Genomic DNA, 25,833 nt, shown 5'->3' on the forward strand with positions numbered 1-25,833 from the left:
GAAGAGGTAGGAGCGGCAACCCACAGAATGCCAACCACTCCCTCCGCAGCCCAACTCCACACACCCTCTCCCCAGACACCGTCTCATATCGGGCACCTCCTGCCAATGACCCGAGAGCTTCATTAGTTTCCAACGGTAATCCGAGACAGTGAGAATCGAACTGGCCCGACTGTTCGTTAGGCAGTGATTTCCACATCAGGCCCTGTAACAGGCACTGCTGGCTGAGGACTGGGGCCCACGAGTCAGGGGTGCTACTTGCTCCCATCAGCCAGGGCAGAGTGGGGTTGGAGATGGGGTCTCACAGAAAAAGCAAGGCTGCTTGCGCTGTCCACTGAGGGAGAGCTATGGGTGGGGTAGTTTCTGTTGGAAGAGAGAAAGGAGCGGCAGGCTGCATGAATGACACATGTCAATACCTCCATGGCCTCTGGAATGGAAACAATTTATTGATACCTGAGACACTGTGCAGGAGACACGTTCCTACTGACCACTTAGCTTGACCCCTTGGGCCAGACCAGGCCAGGCAACTTCTCTCACCCTTCCCTTGGGTGAGATGACCCTTTCCTGGGTCATTCTGGGGCCTCACTGAGCGTCCAAAGGCTGGAGAAGTCCACAGCCAGAGTCTGGAGAGACAGTCTGCAGCCGTGGCTCCTAAGGCCAAAGCGGGGTCGGCAAGGAAGCCTCACCGGTCAAGATCTAGAGCCTCCTGGGTCACAGTCCGGAGTCCGATGGAAAACAACTCCTCCCAGGGCTCCCGGATCCAGGCCAACAGGGCCGTCAGCTGCTCAGGACACACAACCCGAAGTGCCCAAAAACTCTCCAGCCGGGACACCTGGCAGACAAAGTGGCGGTGAGGTGAGGCTCACAGAGGACCCACCGCCCCTCGACTCAAAGGCGTCTTTCCTTCCCCAAGCCTGTGTCACTCCCTGTAGGAGACCCTGACTTTGAGCTTTTTAAACAGAACGCAATCAACACTTACTGGAGGCCCCCCAGAAGGCTTTCACATTTACTATCTTGTTCTTTTAATCCAGCATTTTTCAGAATATAAGTTCTGGAGTCAGTTCCAAGGAATTGGCTGGAGTTCAATTTCTGCATCTACCACTTGTGACCCAGGCAAGTAAGTTAATGTCCCCAAGCCTCAGTTTCTCCATCTGTAATAGGCCTAATGAGAGTACTCCTCCCACTGAGGCTGTGAAAACCAGATGGCTGGCACTGGGGCCCAATCGAACACGAACTCCAAGCGGCAGCCGGTGCGTCATGAAAGGCTTCCCAGGCAACACAAAGCCAGGCTCCAGGTCCATGGGGTTCCCATGGCTGTCTCCCCCGCCTCTACCTGCTGCTGATCCAGACACCCAGCGAGCCCCCCAGTTCCCTGCACCCCACTTCTCCATGCTCCCTCCAGCATGACTGCCCATCACATCCACACTGCCCCCAATGCCCAGCCCTCCTAGACTCATTTCCCACACTGCCCACCACCCTTGTCCTCATCTCTCTCTCTCTCTCTCTTTCTCTCTCTCTCTCTCACACACACACACACCTCGTCATAGAAGACCAGTCGCAGGTCCCCCGGGGCCGTGCGATACAGCAGCACCGAGCTCAGGCTGCTGAGTGGCCACTGCTCCCTGACATGCACAGAAGGGCCCAGCCCCAAGGGCAGGGACTTCTCAGAAGCTTCACCAGATGGTGCTGGAAGAGGAGGCTCTGCCTGGGACCCTGCCACGTCCTCCTCTAACAGGTACAGGGTGGACAGAGTCATCAACAGGGACACAGGGCAGGTTGCAGGACCTAGAGGGAAAGAGACAGGGCGAGGCCCAGGGTGGAAAGCCGCAGAGGAGCCCAGATCCCCGGGGCAGCATCCCAGTGCACTTGAGAGGAGTGAACCACACCCTGCTGAGGTGGTCAGAGAGCAGCCTGTGCCCCTGGAGGCCAGGGCCCTCCCTTCTCCAAACTCCAGGCATCTCTTGCTTCCAAAACCTGAGGCCCAAGACAAAGGGAACCTGCCCCACCACCCACCCCACTCAGAAAGAAAGATCCACTCGCCTCCTCTGACAGGATGAGGTGGAGCAGACCCAGCCAATCGGCTCCACTTCATAGAAAGCCCATACCCGGAAGCAAAGGTCTCTGAGCAACTGAGGACCCAGGAAACCTCCTGGCCCCCCTCAGAGAGGCCGGGAAGACTGAGGCTGTCATTTGGGTGTGCCTGTGAGTGAGAGGAAGTCCGGATTCCAGGAGCTGAAAATTGCTACCACGGCATGAGAGGCACGGGGGTGGGGTGGGGGGGGAGGCGCAGCCAGCGGCCTGGACAAGAAGAGGTACCGAAGCCTTACCTTCGACCAGGAACACCCGAAGGTAGAAGAACAGGGGAGGCTCCGAGGAAGAGCCCCTCTCCAGCAAAGGCCTGGGGAGAAGGTGTGGTCAGCGAGGGGGGCAGAAAATACTGAGAGGGGCAGGGAGGAGGGACCAGAGCTGGGTCAGGGGGGTGCAGGCGTGAGGGCAGGTGGCAGGCCCAGGTGCTCAGGGCCTAACCGTGGCCGGAGCTGGTGGCGAGGGCCTGTGCACCAAGAGCGGCCGCATGGGCCACCGAGCCCGGCCTCGGCCTGCTATCCACTCACCAGAGGCGGTGCTCCGGGGTTACCTCCTCCTCTGTGGCACTGACACTGCTCCTCCAGGCAGGAGGCAGAGCCTGCAAGACATCTGGACCGAGCCGGCCAGGGACAGGGAACCTCAGCGACCCCACCTCTTCCACCCCACCCTCTCCGCCTCTCAACACCTTCCGTTCTCACGATCTCTAGATTTCAGAAACCTCTACAATGGACGAGTCCCAGTACCCGTCTGTCTCCGCTGCAGCTGCCAGACACGGGCAGCCCCCACCCGCCCTCCCTGCACCTCCCTTCCCCCTCTCCCCCCTCTCACCGGTGAGCTCGTCTAGGAAAGCCCGGCAATGTCTGGCATCTCGGGGCAGCAGGACACAGCTGCCTGTCCCGGCAGCCCACTCCAGCCGCAGACTCTGTCCTGCCAGCCCCAGTTCGAGGCCACTCAGGTCGTGCAGGGGGACGGCCAGGGTTGGCTGTAGCCAGCTAGCCGGAGGCCCGCTGAGGAGAGGCAGGGCCAAAGCGGTGGCGAACAGTGAGTGGTGTAAGACCCAAGGGGGCCCCGCCCTGACCCTGGCGGCCCGCTTGCTCACCTTATCTCCCCTGTCACTTTTAACATGTAAAGCCTGTGGTCAGACACCACCACAAGACACACAAACTCCCCAGGGTGGCCTGCCAACACGACGGGCACCTGAGGAGCAGGGAAAATTAATGAGAAACAAAGGAGGACCAGAGAGGAGGCTGCCAGGCTGAGAACAGGTTCGCTGTGCTCAACCCTCCCCCCGGTGCTCACGCACCCCGGCCCCACCCCCCTGCACCCTGACCCTCAGCTGGGCTCAGCGGGTTTCCCTGCCTGGCACCATGCCCCCTCTGGCCCACCCTCCACACTCTGCCGGACCATCCTAAAGCAAACTAGACTGCCACTCCCCTGCCTCAGGGCTCCTGCGGCCCTTGGGATCGGGTCCAATCCCCTTGGCGGGCACTTGAGGCTGCCCCTCAACTGACCCCTGCCTCCCTCTTCAGACTCCTCTCAGGACACCTGCCCCCTCCCGCCCCCTCCTCCTGCTGCCCCGACAGCAGTCTTCCCCACGCGCTAGCTCCTCTCTCAGGCCCCCACCTACGTGCTATTTCCTCCCCCCAGATCCTCACCTCCTACTCTGTAACTCCTTTTTCAAGACCCGAATTACACCTTAGATCGGCTCCCCAAAGAGAGGCTCCCTCACTCAGCCCGATCCCAGCCCTTCCCAGACCGTCGGGTTTCTCACACCACAACGTAAGACGGCTGGCGACACCAATTTACCCTAGACCCTTAGTGTCCTGCACATGCTAGATGCTCAAAGAGGAACCAGTGACATCACAGATCTACAACAGCAACGGGAGGTCCCCCTCGAGCGCCAGGTGCTGTGCTAGGCAGCTGTGACGTGGGCCTCACTGACGCCACCAAGCTCTGTAAGGCAGGCCCTGCTACCCCCGTTGCAGAGCGGTGACAACTGAGACTCCGATATCACAGCCACGCTGCACGTGACCGCTGGAGTTGAAACCGGGAACCGGACCCGCTGCTTCCAGAACCACTGCCCTGACACGATCTGCTGCGCTGGCAGCGGGTAGGCACTCTGGTCAGTGAGAGGTGCGGGGCAGTGTTGGGCTGGCGCAGACCTTGGTGCAGCACTGGAACTCCTCCTGGGCATCGGTGAACACCTCAACATCCAGGAAGAGCCGGAGTCGGTGGTCCACGGAGCGGAGGCCGTGGCGCTCAGGGGCTGGGGGCAGCAGTGGGCCGTCAGCCTTGGCTGCCACAGCGCCGTCCCGCCTCCCCGGCAGGACCTCCTCCCTCCCGCAAACACCACCCCTGTCTCGTTTCACCTCTACTCACGGGGACTGAGGCTCCAACTGTGGTGATCTAGGGAGCCTGGTGCCTGAGATGGGGCCGGGTCGGCCCTGTCGCGGTGGTCACTGTGGTCAGAAGGGTCACAGACAGTGCTGGTGGACTGCAAGGGAGCTGGCGATTGCTCTCCCTCCCTATGCTCCCTGTTGGTGGTTCCCAGGGACAGAGCCAGGAGAACCACATGATCGCTACCACAGTTTGGACATACAGCAGGAGATTCTGGAAGGAAGGATGGGCACAGTCCCTGTGAACCACCCCTCCCACAGTGGTCACAATCCCCTACCACGCTCATAATGTTCCCCACCCCCTCTTGGACTCCCCCTGACCGACATCTCCAGCTCCATACACTCCTACCATTCCCAACGCCCCTCTCCCCACTCCCTCTGCAGGCCTGTTAACCACCCTCCATCCCGGTGAGGGAGCAGCAAACCCAGACCCATGGCCTGCAACCTCCTCAAAATGGACCCCACCTTCTGATTTGAGGCCTTCTCAGAGAGGACCAAGCTCAGCCAGGCCCTGCTCTGGTCCCCTCCCACAGCCTCAGGCTGGTCACGTGCTCTGATGCTCCACCAGCCACGTCTGAAAGCTCCAAATCAACAGATCAGGAAGGCAGGGTGCCAGGTATGGGTCCAATTCCAGACTCTGTCACTTAACAGCTGTCATCTAGGCAATTATGACAAGTCACCTAAGCTCCCTGAGCCTGGTTCCTCTTCGGTAACAGAGGGTGATGACAGTGCCTATCTCACAGAGTTGTCAGGATGGGTGAACGGACCAGGTAAAGAACCCAGGTCAGGGATCGGCAGCAAGAGAAAAAACATTCCTTGAGCAGCTATAGCGTGCTGGGCATACGCTAGAACCTCTGACAACAGAATCAAAACTCTCCCGACCCCATTTTGCAAATGAGGAAAGCAACGATCTAATAACTGAACGTACCTGGACTGAGACCGTGGAGCTGAGGCTAGCGGTGGTAGCTACCATTTACGGAGGACCTGTGCTTTGTGCCAGACACTGTGCCTGGCGTCTTTGTCACATTTAAATCTCCTAACAGTACAGAGGACAAGTTCACTCCCTTCTTTGTTCAGATGAGGTAACCAAGGCTCAAATAAAAAGAGGACGTAACACACAGGAACGTTCAATTATAATAATGACCCACTGAAGGGACCCCAGGGGCCACGTGACCCTGTGGAGCACAGAAAGGTCTTAGAGGGGATGGGGCTCTTTCCACTGTATACATTGTACTTCTGGGCCTCTGGGGAGGGAGGTTTAGAGAGGGGGGTGGAAAGGGGTCTATTTTCTCAATAAACTTTAAACCTCTGCTCTAGCCGCTGCCAAGAAGAAAAAAGTGGCTACTAAAAGTCATACGTTTCAACACAGACGTTATCAAGAATATTTCTTTCTTCTTTAATGTCTTCAAAGACATAGCTTTTTAACTGATCTATAGTGAAAAAAATCTCTCCCTTTAAAGAACACAGTGTGAAAAGATGCCATGAGGCACTGCTCGATATGAAGTAGCTTCCAAGGTCAGTCAAGGAAGGACAATCTCAGCCAACTCCCACAGCATCTTACTCAACAGCCAAACACACTCAGAGGACAGCACTACACCCAATACTGCAGTGAGAGCTCAGGAGCTTTTATGCAGTTTCTAAATATTAGCCAGAAAAAGTGGAAAGAGCCTTCAAGTTATGAAAAAATAATGAGTACGTTTAAATAGTTTCAGAGATTGTATTTCCTGACTTTCAAAAAGAAAGAATATAATTCTCTTTTTGCTCCTTTTCTTTTTTTTTTTTTTTTTTTTTTTTTGATAAATGTATCAGACAGATGAGTCTATTTTCCTCCAGGCAGAAAAGCTGGTCCCAATTCCTTCCCTTCCCTGGGGTTCCCCCTCCACACTCCCTCCCTCAAAGCCACTGTCTCTGAAATGGTGGGAGAGGTGTGGGCAGGAAGGCCAAGGGCAGGGCCCGTACCTGTCTCTTGGAACAGAGGCCTCCAGCCTTCCTCACTGTCTAATCCCAACCTGGGCTCCTCTGGCTTGAACTCATGGCCACAACGTAGACACTGGAGTCTGCCCCTCAGCGGGTCTCTTGCTTCCCCAAGCTGACACTGAGCCGTGGTGGCTGCTTGGGTCAACACGGCAAGCAGCTCCTGATACAGGGTTGGCCAGAAGCAGCTGTGAGCAATGGACCCTGGCCCTTGACCCCCCAATCCTTCCCCAGCCTCCTGGGCCTCGCTCCGGGCCCCATTACCTGGATAGCTGCATGGGCATCGGGCTCCAGCACCACATATCGACGCAGCTGCCGGTCAGGGCAAATATAGGAGAAACGCAGAACAAGGACAGGGGCCCTGGGGAGCGGATCTGAGCCCTGCACACAAAGAGGGGGACTGGGTAGAAAAGAGTAGAGAAGGGGCGCCTGGGTGGCTCAGTCGGTTAAGCGTCCAACTTTGGCTTAGGTCATGATTTCATGGTTCGTGGGTTCGAGCCCTACAGCAGGTTCTGTGCTGACAGCTCAGAGCCTGGAGCCTGCTTCAGGTTCCATGTCTCCCTCTCTCTGCCCCTCCCCCAGTCACACTCTGTCTCTGTCTCTTTCAAAAACAAATAATAAAAACGTTAAAAAAGAAAGAAAGAAGAAAAGGCAAAAGGCAAAAGGCAAAAGGCAAAAAGGGGAGGGGAGGGGAGGGGAGGGGAGGGGAGGGGAGGGGAGGGGAGGGGAGGGGAGGGGGAGAGAGTAGAGAGTGGACCAGAGGGATTCCGGTTATACTGACAGCATGGCAGACAACAGTAGCTCTGGATGTCATGAAAATGCTCCTGCTGCCATCCACGCTCCAGCTCAGCAGCCCAGCCTCCCAGGCTGCCTGGGGCCATGCCTTTGCCCCCGCAGCTTCCCTCTTCTGCTCCAAGAGCCAACGAGAGACTGTGGGAAACTCGCAGTCCAGTGCTTTGCACCCAACAACCATGCTGTCCGAGTCGGCTCCTGCAAAAAGCCCAGCCCCTCTTCCAGGACCCCTAACACCACCGCTCACCTCGAGCACCGCTTCTCTGCCGGTCCGAGGCTCGGGCTCCACCTCAGCCGCCTCTAGACTCTGGAGCTCCAGCCGTGCCAGGGTCCGGGCCGCTTGGAGTTCCACCTCAAACAGGTGGCCAGAAGTGACCCGGAGAAAGCATTCCCTGCCCCGCACGCCCTCAGGCCCCTCCAGGGGACACACCAACATGGGGCGACACAGTTCCGCTGAGGAGAGATCAGGGGAGCAGCCCCATAAGAAGAGAGAGGTATCCCTGACTCTGCCCTCCCAAGGGGTGGCCTTCCATCCAAGAGGGGTAAGCCAGGGGCGCCTGGATGGCTCAGTCGGTTGAGCGTCTGACTTCGGCTCAGGTCATGGTCTCACAGTCCGTGGGTTCGAGCCCCGTGTTGGGCTCTGTGCTGACAGCTCGGAGCCTGGAGCCTGCTTCCGATTCTGTGTCTCCCTCTCTCTCTGCCCTACTCCCATTCGCCCTCTGTTTCTCTCTCAAAAATAAACATTAAGAAAGACTGCAGGGGTGAGCTATCCCCAGTCTGGGTTTTCCTAACTCTCCCAGATACGCCACCAGCACCGGGCCCCGTCTCCCTGACGGGCACTGAGCGCTCACAACTCACCCTCCACTTCATTCCGCTCCTGCTCCTCCTCCTCTTCTTCCTCCTTTCCTTCTTCCTCCTTCACCAGCTCCTCCACCACCTCTTCTTCCCGGGGCTCCGGCCGTAGCCTGACCTCCTCTGCCATTTCCTGCGGTGACTCCTTCTCTGGGCAGGGAGGCCCAGGCACAGACCCTGGGCTCAGGGTGTCTGGGCACAGAGTGCTGAGGGCAGGGGTCTGGGAGGCAGCCAGAACCGGGGTCCCAGAGGTCTCCAGGTGATTCCTATACTGTAGCCAGTCACAGCCAAACCGTTCCCGGAAGCTGTTCATGAGTTCAAGTTCCCGATGCTGCTGCACAAACTGCCCTGGGCCGGTGGGGAGAGCACCACTGAGCAAGCCCACGCCCCCACCACAACCCCCGCTGAGCCCGACCTCTTCTGCAACTCTCCCTCACAGTGAAGTAAACGGGTGTGTAATGTTAATAGGGGCTGGGCATCAGGGGGAAACTAAAGGCTTCCCCTCAGCAGCGTGTCCTGAAGCGTGTTCTGTAGAACACCTGTGGTCATGTGCAATTCGGAACCACACAACATCCACTCCTTGGGAGATTCGAGATACAAGGGGGCACCCTGGAGGTCCTGAGACGTCCTAGAAGGAGGACGTCTATTTGACTTTGGTTAGCCCAGAAGTTCCCACGGAATCTAGTCATGAAGTGACCTTTCGACAGCCTACAAAATTCACGTTCCTTGAAAAACACTTTGGAAAATGCTGCCCAGGAGTGGTCTCTTCTCCTTTCCCTAAATTAGAAAGAAAGAGGAAAGCCTACAAGGCCCTCTATAATGCTGTGCTCCACCACAGACAGAATCCTTCTACTGAGAAGACTAGGACAGGACACTGAAGACAGGACTGGGCAAGGGCAGCTGGGAGCATGGCGGACTTACCAGCCGGGGAGGGGTCCAGAGTACGGGGCTCTGGGTCTGTATCACTGGGTTCCGAGATACTTGCTCGCCTCACACGGACTCGGCTCTGAAGGTGGACAGAGGGCCCATGCTCTATGAAAGCCAGGGCCTCCCACCCTGCCATCCATGGCCACCCACCCAACCTACCCAGAAAGCCCCACCCAACCTACCCAGAAAGCCCCACTCACGAGGCCTTACTATTTTCAGCCCATCGATAAACCAGAGCACCCATTAAAGGGACTCAACCCCAGCACAAGGCAGCCTAGGACACCGTCTACCTTAACCTTACGATGTGGGGGCTGGGCCACAACGCCCCCAGAGGAGATGCTGTCGCTCAAGTCAGGGCCACCTGAGGTTTCAACAGTACTCCCTGCTGGCCAGAGCACAGGTGGAGCCATGGAGCTGGAGGATGTGGAGAGCTGGGGTGTGACAACAGGAAGGACAGAAAGGTTGGAGCCAGAGGTACACCTCTGCCCTGCCAGGCTAGCCAGAGGACAGGCCCTACTTTGCAGCTTCCCAGAAAGACCCCTACCCTGGGACCCCTTTCATGTCCTCCCAAACCAATCCTATTCCCAGAGCTCCCAGCATACTAACCTGAAAGTCAGTCAGTGACAAGACTTTCCCGTCGAGAAGGAACTGAGCAAAGACAAAAGAGGAGGGGTCGTGTTGGTGGTAGAGTTCCTGCCTGCCCACGCAGGGAAACCCTTCAGCCCAGGGACCACTAGGCTCAGCGAGGGGCAACAGCGTAACAAGCAGGGAGTCTGGGGCTATGGCCCCTCACCCAAGGATGAGGTGGAAAGAGGCACGAGGGGGCGAGGGCAGGACCAGGCAAGAAAGGGACAGCAGAGCGGATGTGAGAAGATTACTCACGCCTGCTGCAGCATCCCTGACACGGGGTGACAAGTACTGGGCAGTGACCGCCCGATGCGCAGGGTGGAACCACAAAGGGTTCCCCTCCAGGTAGAGCTGAAGAGCAGGAAGGGGAGACTGAGATGGGCCTCAGGCCTCCCTGAGTGAGGAAGGGCACTCACCAAATCAGTCCAGGAGGGAGGGAGAGGCGCACAGCTGGCTCCCAAGTCCCGGAAGCACTCAAGACTCACCTTGCGGAGCTCAGCCAGTAGCCACAACGGGGACAGCTCCCTGTGTCCTTCTAGCAGGTTGTACGCCACATCCAGGTGCCGCAGGTTCCTCAGCCGCTCCAGGCCTGGGTGCAGATGAGAAGGGAGGAAGGACAGGTGGGTGAGTTCAGGGGGCAGGGTGCTGGGGGACATGCAGCGGAAAGACCAGCCTGGGCATCTCAGACCTACCCGTAGACCCACAAGAGGCCCTGGAGGCATGCGGTTCCCGGACCACTCTCAGTCTCACATTGCCCCTAAAACCCTGTGTGCCCCCGCCTACTCTCTGGCCCCCCACTTCCCTCCCCAAACTCCCACTCACCCTGCAGGCTCCGGAGCTCATTGCCTCGCAGTATCAGGGTCCCCAGAGCGGCCCCTGAGGGTCCTATTCTTGGCACCATATGCAGGTGGTTATAGGAGATGTCCAGATGGCAGAGCTCAGACAAGTCCTGAGAGGGGTTGGTGACAAAGATTCTCTCCTTGACCAGACTCTAGCCGGGCTCCTCTGAGCCTTCAAGCAGGCCTCAACCTTGGCCTATAAAGACTGCGTACTCTCAGCACAAATGATTCATCCAGTCCTCCACACCCCCCTCCCCGCACCATGTTAACAGACTTGAACAAATACTGGCATAGTTCCTAATAGCTCAAGGTCACATCATTGGGAAGACAACTCCAACCCCCTTCCGTTCCGTCCTAGAGAAACTCCAGGCTGCCAGGAGAATTTAGTTTGTTGCAGCCAATGCCTGAAGATACAGCCCCTGTGTCCCAGCCTCTGTGGGAAGGTAGGAAGCTAACTCTGGCAAGCGCCGGATAGCAAACCCAGACCCAGATGGGTTTCATATGGACCAGTGCCCCCTTCCCGCTTTCTGTACATTTCTACCTTCTTGACCTGAGGAAACTAACTGGAGAGAAGCTGCTCAAGCCCCTGTCTTCCCCGGCCCCATTCCCTCACTCTCCCTTTAAAGGTCCCAGTAATCTCTGCACAAACTGAATTGGAATTCAGTTCACGCTGAAGTTTACTACCAATTAAAATAGTTTTACTGCTGATTACATTCCACGCTAGCTTATTACTACTCCAATGGTGCGTTACGGATTAAAGTCTGTTCTCACCACACTAACTAGTGTCTGACTTTGGCCACCCCTGACTATGAGATGTGGGAGAAGGCTCTTCACCATCTTCCCGAAGCCATCTTTTCTGAGCTAGGCATAGGCTGAGCAACATCCCACAACCTTCGCACCCACGGTAATACTACACAAGCAGGTACTCCTATTACTTCTGCTTGATGGGTGAAGAAACTCAGAGGTTAGTTTGTCCCAAATCACACAAGGATTAGGAGCTGAGATTTGAATGCTGGCCTGTCTTATGCTAGAGCCTGAGTTCTCAAACAGTACTGCCTCCAGGATGCAGCCCCACCTGGGGGAAGGCGGGGGACAAGACGAAGGTGGGAGCAAAACCAGGTCCAGGAGAGAGGATCAGAGCAGAATCAGAGACCCATGTGGTACCAGCCCCAACCAGCCTGCCCATACTCACCATCAGGAAGCCCTCACAGTCCTGCACTTGATTGTGGCTCAGATTCAGGAAGCGCAGAGCTGACAAGAGACGCTGGGGGGCATGGGAAAAGCAGCAGAGAATCAGACACCTCCGTGCAACCAGCTGGCCCTCCTCCCTAAGGGCCTGTCCGTGTCCTTCCCCAAATTCCCTTCCCTCTCAGGCACTCACCAGGGAGCTGTCTAAAGAAGTCAGTGCGTTGTAGCTGAAGTTGGCAGAGAGTAGAGCCAGCCAAGGCAGGGCAGAGCAGAGGTCACCACCGCAGGCTGAGAGGAGCTCCTGAGACAGGGTGCTCCATTACTGCCACTGTCCCCTCCTCCCCAATGCAAGGCCACGCTGTCTCCCAGCCATTCATTCGTTCTTTATATACTAAAGTCGGTCTGCAGAGGCAGACTGAAAGAAAGCCCAGGGCCCTGCCCCCAGGAGTTCGTTGTGGGGAGAATGGGGAGACAAACATGGGAATATTGAATACAAGAGGGTAGGTGTGGCCATAAACATATAAACAGATACATAGTGCTCTGGGAGCAGAGCAAAGGGGGCAAGGACACTGTCCAGAGGGAAGCAGGAGGCAGGGAAGGCTGCAAAAAAGAGGGAATGTCAGAGCTTGGTCCTCTATGTCCCTCAGAACAGGGCATCCGGGCCCAGCCTTCATTCTCCTTACCTCTAATGCCTGGATGCTCCTGCTGCAAATCAGGGTCTCTAGCTGGGAGTAGATGCCACAGAGGCCACAAAGGCAATGGATGGGGACACCTCGGAGCTGCGGTGGAGAAAAGGAGGGAGGGAAGGAGGGAGACAAAACTTCACAAAAGGCAGACGCTTCGCTTCACTTTCCCTCCTTTTACAGGGAGGGAAAGGTCGACAAGGCCAACTATGATTCAGGGAACCGTTACACGAGACAGATGTCACACTGCCACAGAGCAATGGGCACACTCAGGCCTGCCCCCCTGCCCCCCACCCCCGGCAAAAGAGACCATCTCTCTTTCTCCATTCCCAAAAGGTTGTCCCAAGCTGGGTTTTGTGTGCCAGCATCCAACACTCCATACCTCCAGATGCCGAAGGGACTTGAAGGGAAAAATCTTGATGGGCCCTGGGAGGCCAGAACCAGGGACATGTACCAGCTAAAACAAAACAAAACAAAAAAACCACTCATGTCACTGAGGCCAGCACATCTCCCTTTCCTTAACCTTTCCTCCTCGGCACAGCCACCCACAGCTCTCACATCTCCTCGATCTGGGCCCTGCAGACTTCTTGCACCCATGTACCCACCCCCAGCTCTTGGGCCCTGTGTACATCCTACCCAATTCCCACCCCAGGACCTTGAGTGAAAGAGTTTTCTGCAGCACATCGAAGAGGAACTGAAGCTGGAGGATGACAGGGGAGTCGGCGGGATGAGAGGGCAGAGCCACAAAGCCTGTCTGGCCAGGGCCCCATGGTCCCAGGTGCAGCTCAAATACGTGGCTCAGCTGCTGCAGGGTGCCAGTCAACAGGCTCAGAGTGCTACGGCCAGACAGGACCACATCACCTGCAGGGAAAGGGGTGGACAGGAAGGAGAGCATAACAAAAGGGTCTTTCCCTTTATCCTAAGACTCTGCGACCCCAGGACACACCCAGTCCAATCCACACTGTAATCTTCCACTGCCAGGATCATACTATCTCCTCCCCCGCCCAAAAGTCTTCAATGGCTCCCCTCTATCTTCCCAAAAAGTCCTAACTCTTCAGCCTGAAATATGAAATCGTGTCACTACATCCAACCGACTTTTCCAAATTTTCTTTCACCATCTGCTCAAGAGAGTCTGGCCTACTCACGATGCTGGGAATACAGTCAGCGTGGTTCACAGCTTCCTCGTTTTCTGATATTCCCTTCCACTCTGCTCAGCTTGAGACCTACCTCCTCCAGGCAGGCTTCTCACTGTGTCACACTGCTGTACTTTTAGACCATAATCATTCATTTTACATAAAAGCTGGTAATGTGTCTCATCTTTTTTTTTTTTTAAGTAAACTCTACATTCAACATGGGGCTCAAGCCCATGACCCCAAGATCAAGAGTCACATGCTCCACCGCTCAACCAGCCAGGTGCCCCACGTGTTGGTTTCATCTTTACTTCTTTTTCTGATTGAAAGATAGGCACACTTGCAGAAACTTTCAAACAATCCTAAAATGCACGTCATAAAAAGAATAACCGCTCGTTATAGCATTGGTACTATTCTTGATCTCTATGCTAAAACTGCTCTAACGAGACTGTCATCCTTGAGGGCATCTTTTGATCACCTTGGTACCCGTCACTGCACCTAAAAAAGTATAGCTATGAGGTAGGCACAGAGAAATATTTTTTTTTACTTTTTTTTTTTTAAACCAAGATATAGGGGTGCTAGGTGGCTCAGTCGGCTAAGTGTCCAACTCTTAATTTCGCCTCAGGTCCTGATCTCACGGTTCGTGAGTTCAAGCCCTGGGTCAGGCTCTGCCCTGGCAGCGTGAAGCCTGCTTGGGATTCTGTCTCTCTCTCTCTCTGTTCCTCCCCTATTTGCACACAAATGCTCTCCCTCTTTCTCTCTCAAAAATAAACAAACGTTTTAAATAAAAACAAGGATAGAGTCAAAGGATGTTGCAAAAATGTTACAGACAGGTATTCTATACCCTTCACCCAGTTTCCACCAATGGGTACATTTTATGTAAATGTGGTAAGAGATCAAAGGCAGGAAACTGACGATGTATATACGTACATCCCTATAGTTCTATGCCACTGTCATTGGTGTGGATTCCTATAACCAACATCACCATGAAAATACAAAACTATTCCATCACCATAAATATCTCTCTCTAGCTTCCTCTTTATAGCAATACATACATACATACACATATACACATACACACACACACACACACACACACACACACACACACACACACCATCATGCCTAACCCCTAGAGCACCAGGTCAGATTTGTCTGAACAAACCAATAAATCCTGTAACCTTACTTGAAAGATGGTCTATGTACTTGACACAAAGGATAGATGCAGACAGGGTTCAAAGATTCTTCCCACCCTCAAAGAGCCCCCCAGTCTACAAGAGATAAAATAACATACACAGTTAATAAAACAAGCCAGAAACTGAAACTGCTATAAACAGAGATTCCACAGATACCATCAATGGGAGTACAGAGTGCTAGAAGGCAGCTAACATGAATTGGGTAGTATGTGACAGACAACTTTGTTACCTCATTTAAACTTCTTTAAAATCTCCTAAAGAGAAGCACTACTGACCACCTCTTTCAGATATGAAAATGAGAGCTTAGAAAAGAATATCAACCGAGATTATATAGGTGGTAGGAAGTTGGTACTTCTGTGTGATCTCAAAGCCAAGGCTTGTTGTACCACAACTAATGTCAACCACATACTGAACAACCAGTGTGGCTCCACCATGCCCAAGTCCTGAAAGAAGAAACTCTAGTAAAAACAGCTACCAGTTTTGAGCCCTTACATATTATGCAAACACTGTCCTAAGTGCTTTACGTGAATTAAAATTAATCCCCTCGACAACTTTTTGAGTCAAGTACAATCATTATGCCATTTTGCTGGGGAAAACTGAAGCTCTGAAAACTTAACTTCGCCACGTTTGAAAGAAGGTTGGGATTCCAACCCAAGTGAATCTGACTCCAACAAACCTCGTGCTTTTAACTATACTAAGGATCTTGCCACACAGCAACGATTATACTAGTCCCTGGTCTCCAGAGACTTACAGCCAAGTAATGATCACCTTCCTCTGAGAGTATCAGAGAACGCATGGAGGAAGTGGTACTGGAGTTGGACCTCGAAGGATGGCTAAGGTTTGAACTGTCAAAGACAAAGGACACTGTAAGCAATGGCACCAGAGAAAAAACCCCAGAGAAGTAAAAAAAATGAACTGACGCTCGAACCCTCGTGACCTTAAACAGCTGTAATTCTATGACTCCTAGGGGGAGTGTCTCTGTAAGGCAGGGTGCATCCCCACCCTGCCCCAGCCCCCAGATCAACCAGGTACCCACTCACCAGACTCCCGCAGCAGCCCGGCGAGCTTCCACACCAGGGCGTCCCGCTGGGCGGTCGTCATGGCCACGGGACGCTGGGGGCGGAGCCTGAGAAAGAGGAAGCGGAAGAGCCTCAGGTGGGTGGTAGTACAAAAAGCCTAGGACGTCCGAGCAAGCCGAACCTCGCAGAGAAAAAAAGTAAGAGAGAGAGCGAGGAAGAGCATCCTGTCGGGTACCCTTTCGAGGGGCATAAGACCTAGCCACCCAAACTGACCTCCTGTGTGCTCCTTCCACCAACTCTGCAGCCCGGCGCCTATCAATAATGGACGGGAAGTCCCGCCCCGGAAGGAAGGCGGGGAAGCGGGACAACCGGAAAGCTTGCCTGCGCTGCCGGAAACCACGCCCTAAGTCGTGCAGACGTGTCGGCTGGAGGCGGTGGGGTCTGGGTGCGGACGGGGCGGTCCCTCGGCGCTCCCCCCCCCCGCCCGAAGGGGAGCCGCCACCGCCACCCCCGCCCCACTCGTGGGCTCCGCTCGGCAAGGGACTTCCACTCGGCTTGCCGCGGCCCCTGTGAGGAAAACAAATGTGACTGGTTGTTTGCAGACTGGGCGGGGAAGCAAAGTTTTGGGAAACGGAATTTTCTCTTAGTGAGGAAAGGACTCGGCCAAAGCGAGCACTTGTTTTCCAATTAAAGGAGAGCGAGTCCGCCATAGGAGTTTTTTTGGTATCTGCCGAAAGCGGGAGCTGGCAAATTTGCCACTTCTGCAGTGCCCCTTGACGGTTTTTCCTTAACGTCCCTCCAAACTCTGTCCTTTTTTCCTTCAGCAATGTCAGACTCTCATACTGAGATTGGTAATGCTCCACGTGTATCAGGTCTCTTGTTTTTACCGCGTTCCGTCTCCTAACACGTGAATAAAAATTGTTAGACCAGCTTTGGAAAAAAAAAAAAAAACAGGTTCACAGAGGCTACGTTACCTGCAAAGGTCTTTCAATTAGTAACCAATTTTGTCAAGACTGCCAAATTTTCCTGGTTCCAAGTTCCCATTAGAGCTTTCACCTTGCTCCCGGTCAAAAGAGGACCTCCCGGCGCCTGGGCGTCTCAGTTGGTTAAGCCTGGGGCTCGACGTCTGCTCAAGTCATGATCTCAAGGTTCGCGAGATGGAGCCCTGCGTGGGGCTCTGCGCTGACGCCACCGAGGAGCCTGCTTGGGATTTTCTCCCTCTCTCTGGCCCCTCTCCCGCTTGTGTTTTCTCTCTCTCTTTCTCAAAATAAACATTAAAAAAAAAAAAAAAGACATCAACTACTGAGCTAGATTAAAGAAAAATGTAACGATTTGTTTTTCAGGGAGAGTTGTGCCTTTCTTATTAAGTGCCTTTTCTACAGAGGAAAATCAAATGAATCCTTTACCACTTGAGGGTGAGACTATAGTTACCTTTATCTCAAGTTGCAAAATTTGAAGGATCTATTTTTCTAAAGACATAATATTTGAAATGGCAATTTATGCCTCTAAACCAGACAATTTAGCGTTTATCACATACTGTGTGATGAGCCAAAAGCCTAAAAGGCTGTCAAATGAAGTAAGTGGAAGCACGTAGTGAACGGTAGAGCAGTATACAAAGGAAGAGTAGAGTCTCAATATATTTTTGTCGAATTAGTAATCCCAGAGCCATGATGGTTGTCAGTCTCTGTTCATCCGTCACCTGGAACTAGGAAGGGAGCGTTCTCCCATAGCTGTCACTGCCAACGGTAACCCTCTTAGGCAAGAAGAGAGATTGTTTTGGGGCGCCTGGGTGGCTCAGTCGGTTAAGCGGCCAACTTCAGCTCAGGTCATGATCTCTCGGTCCAAGAGTTCGAGCCCCGCGTCCGGCTCTGTGCTGACAGCTCAGAGCCTGGAGCCTGTTTCAGATTCTGTGTCTCCCTCTCTCTGACCCTCCCCTGTTCATGCTCTGTCTCTCCCTGTCTCAAAAATAAATAAAACGTTAAAAAAAATTTTTTTTAAAAAGAGATTGTTTTGAAATTACTGACTTGACAGTGCTTTGAAATCTTTCAGGAGTGTCTTGCCAGCCCACAGATTCTGAGAATTGCTCTATTAATATGGAGAGACCCCTGTAGCCAGATTTGCTCTCGATCCCTTGGCCCCCCAGAAATGTGAAAGTGGAACAGAGAGCAGCAAAGAAAACTGAACTATGGAGGGAGAGGAAAACATCCCCTGAGAGAAGCAACAAGGGAAGACTAAGTTCTTGCTTCCAGGCCCCGCGTGAGGCCCACTCCCCTTTCTGCCCTCAGGCTGCGGGAGAGGCCTTGGCCACCTTCCAAAGAATTCCTACCCAATTTTTTTTTTTTTTTTTTTTTTTTGCCTAAATTAGTTTGAGTGTGTCTCTGTAAATTGCTACCATTAAGAACCTTGAGGAAGACAAAAGCTTTTTTATTTTATTCAAGTTTATTTAAGAGATAGACAGCACGAGTGGGGGAGGGGCGGAGAGAGAAAGAATCCCAAGCAGGCTCTGCATTCAGTGCAGAGCCCCAGGCGGGCTTGAACTCCACAACTGTGAGATCATGACCTGAACCGAAATCAAGATTCAGATGCTTTAACTGACTAAGCCACCTAGATGCCCCAAGGCAAAACCTTTTTTAAAAAACTGAAGTCTGGGTGGCTCAGTCGATTAAGCATCCGACTTCGGCTCAGGTCACGGTCTCACAGTTCGTGGGTTTGAGCCTCGTGTTGGGCTCTGTGCTGACAGCTCAGACCCTGGAGCCCGCTTCAGATTCTGTGTCTCCCTCTCTGCCCTTCCCTTGCTCACCCTCTGTCTCTGTCTCTCAAATATACATTAAAAATATTTTTTTTTAAGAAAAGAAGAAAAAATGATGACAAAGTTAGTTACCAGAGAATACAGACCTCAGAGTCCTAGTCCAAAGCCTGATTGTTTCTAGTACCTTGGAGCATGCAGGCCCCTAGACTATAGCCCACAAGGCAACAGAGTAATGATTCCTGGTTAGGACATGAACCACTGTCCTAGATACAGACCTCACTGCTGTAGTGCTACAACCTCCCACAGCAGATGAGATGATTGAGACCTAAGGTTTCCTCCAAAATGAAAATTTCACACCTGAAACTGGGTTGTGGGTAGGGAGAGTGAAATTGGATGATCTGTTTCTTTCACCAACCTCTTCATGGAGTGGGAAAGGGGGGCAAATGGAAGAGAATGAAGAGGTGTGAATATCACCTGCAAAAAAAGAGAGCTGTGGTAAAGGAGTTTGTGCTGGAGAGGCCCTGTGCCTGGCACCGGTGGCCCCAGGATTGAGTGGTCAGAGGCAGCTCTTTCTACATAAGTTACCACACATTGTTTCTCTTGGCTCTGATATCAGACCTAGCCACAAAAGACTGCCCAGGAATTGGCCCGGTTGCCAGAATCAGACATATGGGACAAATCAGCAGCATTACAGGAGGTCTGGCATGAGAACACTGCTTTAGACCGTGACCAAGCGAGCCCATCAGAGCCTGGTTCCAGGAGAGACTGAACACAAGGCTCATGAAGGGAAAGCCAGAGAAGCAGAAGCCAAGCTCAGCGTGAGATTAGAGAAGCCAGGGCCTGAGAATGGCTGACTGAAAAGGAAGTAACAAAATAACAATATCGCAGTGACCCAACAGCAGCTGGGACAGCCCAGCCTGAGCAGATTTTGCAGTGCTGCATAAAATAAACTGAGGGAGTCCCTGAGTGGCTTTATAAACCTGAGGTCCTTGAGAGTGCCTTAATTCTTTACATTGTCTCTGCTGGAAACCCCTAGAATCATATGGGGAGGGGTTAAGAAGCGCTGAAAGAAAGATGGGAACCTTGAGGTTAATCCAGAAAACAGAAAGGAAGAGATGAAATGAAAGCTCTATTCCTCATCAGAAGCTGGATAGGAAACCGGATTGAAGGCAGCTACGGAGAAGACAGGAAAGCAAGCAGAATCTTGGAAAAGAAGAAAACGTCGGTTTCAGGCATAAGCAGAGTCAGGTGCGTATGTGACACGTGCCTTCCATCTCAATTCTTCCTGCACACAAAGCTGGAGAGAAGAGTCCACAACAAGGGAGGAATCTGGAAGTGGAATAGTGCAACGGGAAACTCGGATCAATGGGGCAAGGAAACTAGAGAAAAGTGAGATCAAAGGGCTTAGGGTCTCCAAGGGCCTGGGGAAAGGGAAAGGCAGTGGCCGCTTTGGAATCTCAGAGCCCGAGTAGAACCTCAAAAAGTTAAAGCAGGTCTTCATTCTTTCACTGGTTCCACAAATATTTACTGAGCCCTGACTATATGCCAGATCCTGTGCTGGCTTCCGTGTAAATAAAGGAGACAACAGTATGGCTCTTGTCCTCAAGAAGCTGGCAGTGAGGGGCGCGGGGGTGGCTCAGCCAGTTGGGCGTCCAACTTCAGCTCAGGTTATGATCTTTCAGTCTGTGAGTTCAAGCCCCACGTCGAGCTCTGTGCTGACGTCTCAGAGCCTGGAGCCTGCTTCAGATTCTGTCTCCATCTCTCTCTGCCCCCTCCCCGGCTCTCACTGTGTGTGTGTCTCTCTCTCAAAAATAAAATAAAAACATAAAAAAAAATTTTTTTTTTAAAAAGAAGCTGGCAGTGAGGTGGAAGGACAGACACCAACAATCACATTTCAACATTGTGTTCACTTCCTATTGCTGTAACAAATTACACCGAACTTAGTTGCTTCAAACAGCACCCGTTTGTTACCTTACTGTTCTGAAGGTCAGAAGTCCAAAATGTATTTCACTGGGCTAAAATAAAGGTGGCAGTGGGGCTGCGTTTTTTTCTGGAGCCTCCAGGGGCGAATATGCGTTCTTGTCTTTTCCAGTTTACAGAGGCTGCCCACTTCCCTGTTCCCCTTCTGTCTTCACAGCCAGCAGTGGCTAATTGGGCTTTTCTCACATTCATCCTTCTGGTGTTAACTCTTCTGGCTCCCTCTTCCACATTTTAGGACCCTGGTGATTACATTGAGCCCACCCAGGTAACCCAGGATAGTGTCCATATTGTAAAGCCAGCTAATTGGCAACCTTAATTCCATCTGAAATCTTAATTCTCCTCCTGTTATCTAGCGTGATATTTGCACAGGTTCCAGGGATTAAGACACAGACATCTTGGGGCACCTGGGTGGCGCAGTCGGTTAAGCGTCCGACTTCAGCCAGGTCACGATCTCGCGGTCCGTGAGTTCGAGCCCCGCGTCAGGCTCTGGGCTGATGGCTCGGAGCCTGTTTCCGATTCTGTGTCTCCCTCTCTCTCTGCCCCTCCCCCATTCATGCTCTGTCTCTCTCTGTCCCCAAAAAAGTAAATAAACGTTGAAAAAAATAAAAAAAATAAAAAAAGACACAGACATCTTGAGGGAAGGGAGGAGGCCATTATTTTGCCTACCATACTCATGATGCGTGTTATGGTAGAGATAGTTCCAGTCCCAGACTGCAAGCTGAATACAGGCTGCAGCCTCTTGCTCTCATCCCTAATGGTTAAAAATAAAAATATACAAAGGATATGAAAATGAATGTAGGAGCGCCTGGCTAGCCCAGTCAGTAGAGTATACCACTCTTGATCTCAGGGTGTGAGTTCAAGCTTCACATTGGGTGTAGAGATTAGTTAAAAATAAAATATTAAAAAAAAAAAAGTGGAGGGGCGCCTGGGTGGCTCAGTCGGTTAAGCGGCCGACTTCGGCTCAGGTCATGATCTCACAGTCCGTGAGTTCGAGCCCCGCGTCGGGCTCTGTGCTGACAGCTCAGAGCCTGGAGCCTGTTTCGGATTCTGTGTCTCCCTCTCTCTCTGCCCTCCCCTGTTCAAGCTCTGTCTCTCTCTGTCTCAAAAATAAATAAATGCCGGGGTGCCTGGGTGGCGCAGTGGGTTAAGCGTCCGACTTCAGCCAGGTCACGATCTCGCGGTCCGTGAGTTCGAGCCCCGCGTCGGGCTCTGGGCTGATGGCTCAGAGCCTGGAGCCTATTTCCGATTCTGTGTCTCCCTCTCTCTCTGCCCCTCCCCTGTTCATGCTCTGTCTCTCTCTGTCCCAAAAATAAATAAACATTGAAAAAAAATAATGATTAAAAAAAGATAAATAAATAAATAAATGTTAAAAAAAAATTAAAAAAAAAAAGTGGGGTGCCTGGTGGCTCGGTCAGTTAAGCGTCTGACTCTTGGTTTCGGTTCAGGTTATAATCTCAGGGTTCGTGAGTTTGATCCCCATGTCAGGCTCCATGCTCACGGCACAAAGCCTGCTTGGGATTCTCTCTCTCCCTCTCTGCTCCTTTCCCCCTCGCACTGTCTCTGTCTCTCTCAAAATAAATAAATTAACTTTAAAACAAAAAGAGGATAGATCAGCACTAAGAAAAAAATGAATTCAAGAGGAAGAAGTGAGGGAGCAAACAGCAATGGTAAGCAAAGACTTTAGTAAATTCATTCAAACTAAAATGTAGGACAAAATAGGCCCACACATACAAAGTAGGGAGGGAGGAAGAAAAAACAATAAAGGATAAGAGCGGGGGGGGGGGGGGGGGGTGCTGGCTGGAGAGGGCAAGGGCAGTGCCTAGCCTACAGGGTAGATAAGAGAGGAGGTCACAGGGCCAAGGCCCCCAAGCACACAGGATTTGCAATTTTTTTTTTTTTTTAAGTAGGCTCCATATCCAATGTAGGGCTTGAACTCACAACCTTGAGATCAAGAGTCATATGCTCTACTGATGGAGCCAGCCAAGCACCCCAGGATTTGCAGAATTTAATAAGAATGTGAAGACCTTACAAAGAAACCTGAAAACAGGGGTGCCTGGCTGGCTCAGTCAGTTGGGTGTTCAACCCTTGACTTCGGCTCAGGTCATTCATTATTCCAGGGTCATGAGATTGAGCCCCGTGTCACGTTTTGTGCCAGGCGTGGAGCCTGTGTGAGATTCTCTCTCCCTCTGCCCCTCTCCCCCCACTCATGCTTTCTTTCTCTAAAATAAAAATAAATAAATAAATATTTTTAAAATAAAATAAAGAAACCTGAAAACAAACTAAGTGATGATGTATCAAGATATAAATGAGACTCAGGACCCCCTGGGTGGCTCAGTCGGTTAAGCAACCATCAGCTCAGGTCATGATCTCATGGCTTTGTGATTGCATGGCTGTGCTGACACCTCGGAGTCTGGAGTCAGCTTCTGATTCTGTGTCTCCCAATCTTTCTCTGCCCCTCTCCTGCTTGTACTCTCTCTTTCTCAAAATAAATAAATAAACATTTAAGAAAGAAAGAAAGAAAGAAAGAAAGAAAGAAAGAAAAGGAAAGAAAGAAAAAGAGAGAGAGAGGGAAGGAGGAAGGAAGGAAGGAAGGAAGGAAGGAAGGAAGGAAGGAAGGAAGAAATTGGCCTGGGCAGAAATGCAAATCTTCCAAATTTGATAGGCCTAAAGTTACTACAGTCTTTAAAAGACCATGAAGACTACATCCAAGGTTTTCCTGCTATTGAAGATATGTTCCCTTGGTTAAGGTGCTGACCACATCACTTCTCTGTAAGGTGCTGTGCAAATGAACATGAGTACAGAAGATCACATGTAATTCAACTTTCAACTGGAAAAGTTGTGAATGAACTTTTCAAAGAGGCAAGGGAACATTGGATGTCCCTCTGAAAGAAGCCACGTGAGCCTTGAGTGATGACAAACAAAAGTCATTTGCATGTAGAAGGTACAGGTTGGGGCATTCCTTTTATAAGGAATGAATACATCTATAGACCAAACCAGCCACAAGATGTTCAGATTTTGCTTAAAACAGTTTCAATAACAGTTTCAGTTTAGATGATGGTGAGTTGAAACCATACAATGATCCAACAAATGTTCAATTTCTGGAATCTGTTAAGGGTGACTCTGCGTGTATGCTTGAAATTCAGCAACTTATACTAGAAATCCTTTAAAGTGACATTACTGTTGGCAGAAGGTTTCAAAAGAGACTCCCCTGGAACTTCAGTGACTGGTTCATGGTGACCAAGTGAATTTGGATATGGAGAATGGTCAAGATCAAGAATACCTAAAGCCTAGAATAAGGTTCAAGGCTTTCCGTGGAGAAAGGCAAACCTTTGGAAGCCTTACACCTGAAATAGTCAGTACACCTTCTTCCCCAGAAGAGGAGAAGTCAATACTTAATGCAGTTGTTCTTATTGATGATTCAGGGCCAACAAAACCCAATTCAAATCCAGGGGCGCCATGCTGGCTCCGTCACTAGACAATGTGACTCTTGATCTCAGGATCGTGAGTTTGAGACCCACATTGAGCATACAGATTATTTTTATTTTTTTATGAATTATTTTTTAAACTTTATCTATTTATTTTGAGAGAGACAGGGAGAGAGAGTGGGGGAAGGGCAGGGAGACAGAGAGACAGAGAGAGACAGAGAATCCCAAGCAGACTCCAAGCTGCCAGCACCACTCGGGGCTCCATCTCACAAGCCATGAGATCATGACCTGAGCCAAGATCAAGAGTTGGACGCTTAACCCACTAGCCACCCAGGCACCCCTAGAGATTACTTAAAAAAAAAAATTCAGGGGCGCCTGGGTGGCTCAGTTGGTTAAGCGACCGGCTCCGGCTCAGGTCATGATCTCACGGTTTGTGAGTTCGAGCCCCACATCAGGCTCTGTGCTGACAGCTCAGAGTCTGGAGCCTGCTTCAGATTCTATGTCTCCCCCTCTCTCTACCCCTCCCTTGCTCACACTCTGTGTCTCTCTGTCTCTCAATAATAAGCATTAAAAGAAAAAGAATTCAATCTGGGTTAGCAGATGACAGTCATTTGATATGAAGATGCAATAGTGCACCAGACAGTTTACTGGATGTTGGGGACTTTATTGCACAGTCTCATCCTGAATTTCCAAGTCTTCACTTTATTCTTGTGACTTCATTTCCAAATAGCTGATTAAAGGCTAGGAAAGAGTATGTGCCATATTAGTAAGGAAAATACTTTCAACATTAAAACAAATGATTTTTATTACTTTTATTTATTTATTTTTAAGTTTATTTTCAGAGAGAGAGAGAGCATGAGTGGGATGGGACAGAGAGAGAGAGAGAGAGAGAGAGAGAGAATCCCAGGCAGGCTCCTCACTGTCTGCACAGAGCTGGACACAGGGCTCGAACTCACAAATCATGAGATCATGACCCGAACCGAAATCAAGAGTTGGATGCTTCACCGACTGAACCACCCAGATGCCTCTTTAGTGCTTTTATAAATACATTTTGGTTTTATTCTTATTATTAAGGTCTTCCAGCCTTGGTATAGATAATATTGGACTAAGGATGAATCTTGAAATTAATATCTTTGAGTTTTTAGTTGCAGGGCTGGCTTATGGGGATAGCTTTTTTGTTTTTTAAGTAAACTCTACACCTAGCAGAGGCTCAAACTCAGGACCCCCTCCCCCCCAGATCAAGTTGCATGTTCTACTCTTGAGCCAGCCACACACCCCATGGTGATAGCTTTTAAACATCCAGGCAACCCAATTTGTTACATGTTCACTGTTAATGTAACAACATTTATTTGCAGAAAAATGAACAAACCCCCTTTGCGATAAATGTATTTGGTAGAATTTGCACTACAGTTTGTTTCTTTTTTTAATTGTCACTGGTTTTTTTTTTTCAACGTTTATTTATTTTTGGGACAGAGAGAGACAGAGCATGAACGGGGGAGGGGCAGAGAGAGAGGGAGACACAGAATCGGAAACAGGCTCCAGGCTCTGAGCCATCAGCCCAGAGCCCGACGCGGGGCTCGAACTCACGGACCGCGAGATCATGACCTGGCTGAAGTCGAACGCCCAACCGACTGCGCCACCCAGGCGCCCCTGCACTACAGTTTCTTAATGCTGCATTGACCAACAGCCATTAAGAAATTTTTTTAGGAAATTAAGTTGAAAGTTTTTCTGTGATATATACCAAAAAGTATCTGTATTCTTATTTTGAAATAGTTTGATCAGATAATAATTATTTCTCCTGTTTAGATTTTATGCCTCCTTTTTTCAAAACTTTTTTATTGTTTTTTTATTTATTTTGTTGAGAGACGGAGAGCAAGCTGGGGAGGGGCAGAGAGACAGAGGGAGACACGGAATCTGAAGCAGGCTCCAGGCTCCAAGCTGTTAACACAGAGCTTGATGCGGGGCTGGAACTCA

At 51.4% G+C, this 25,833-nt stretch overlaps 1 protein-coding gene and 1 pseudogene across 4 annotated transcripts; one reads left to right on the forward strand and one right to left on the reverse strand.

Moving 5' to 3' along the window:
• Positions 1-420: 420 nt before the first annotated feature.
• On the reverse strand, positions 421-16,869 carry STK11IP (serine/threonine kinase 11 interacting protein). Of its 4 annotated transcripts, none has more exons than XM_047872787.1 (25): positions 16,680-16,869; positions 15,727-15,812; positions 13,016-13,221; positions 12,743-12,817; positions 12,361-12,456; positions 11,871-11,978; positions 11,682-11,753; positions 10,473-10,599; positions 10,136-10,239; positions 9,906-10,001; positions 9,630-9,671; positions 9,314-9,454; positions 9,018-9,102; positions 8,103-8,444; positions 7,492-7,697; positions 6,717-6,833; positions 6,438-6,615; positions 4,462-4,692; positions 4,245-4,348; positions 3,182-3,279; positions 2,911-3,089; positions 2,610-2,691; positions 2,325-2,395; positions 1,535-1,782; positions 421-829 (listed from the first exon to the last, which is right to left on the reverse strand). In XM_047872787.1, the coding sequence occupies exons 2-25, from the start codon at positions 15,785-15,787 to the stop codon at positions 680-682; spliced, it is 3,219 nt and encodes a 1,072-aa protein (XP_047728743.1). In that variant the 5' UTR covers positions 15,788-15,812; positions 16,680-16,869; the 3' UTR covers positions 421-679. The 4 variants fall into 4 exon arrangements, with proteins under 4 accessions (XP_047728743.1, XP_047728740.1, XP_047728741.1 ...); XM_047872784.1 differs by lacking the exon at positions 16,680-16,869 and adding an exon at positions 15,979-16,167; XM_047872785.1 differs by lacking the exons at positions 9,906-10,001; positions 16,680-16,869 and adding an exon at positions 15,979-16,167.
• LOC125173769 (UBX domain-containing protein 2B-like) lies at positions 15,786-24,593 on the forward strand (annotated as a pseudogene).
• The last annotated feature ends 1,240 nt before the right edge of the window (positions 24,594-25,833 follow it).

The sequence above is a fragment of the Prionailurus viverrinus genome, chromosome C1 (assembly GCF_022837055.1).
Source record: "Prionailurus viverrinus isolate Anna chromosome C1, UM_Priviv_1.0, whole genome shotgun sequence".
Taxonomy (NCBI): Eukaryota; Metazoa; Chordata; class Mammalia; order Carnivora; family Felidae; genus Prionailurus; species Prionailurus viverrinus.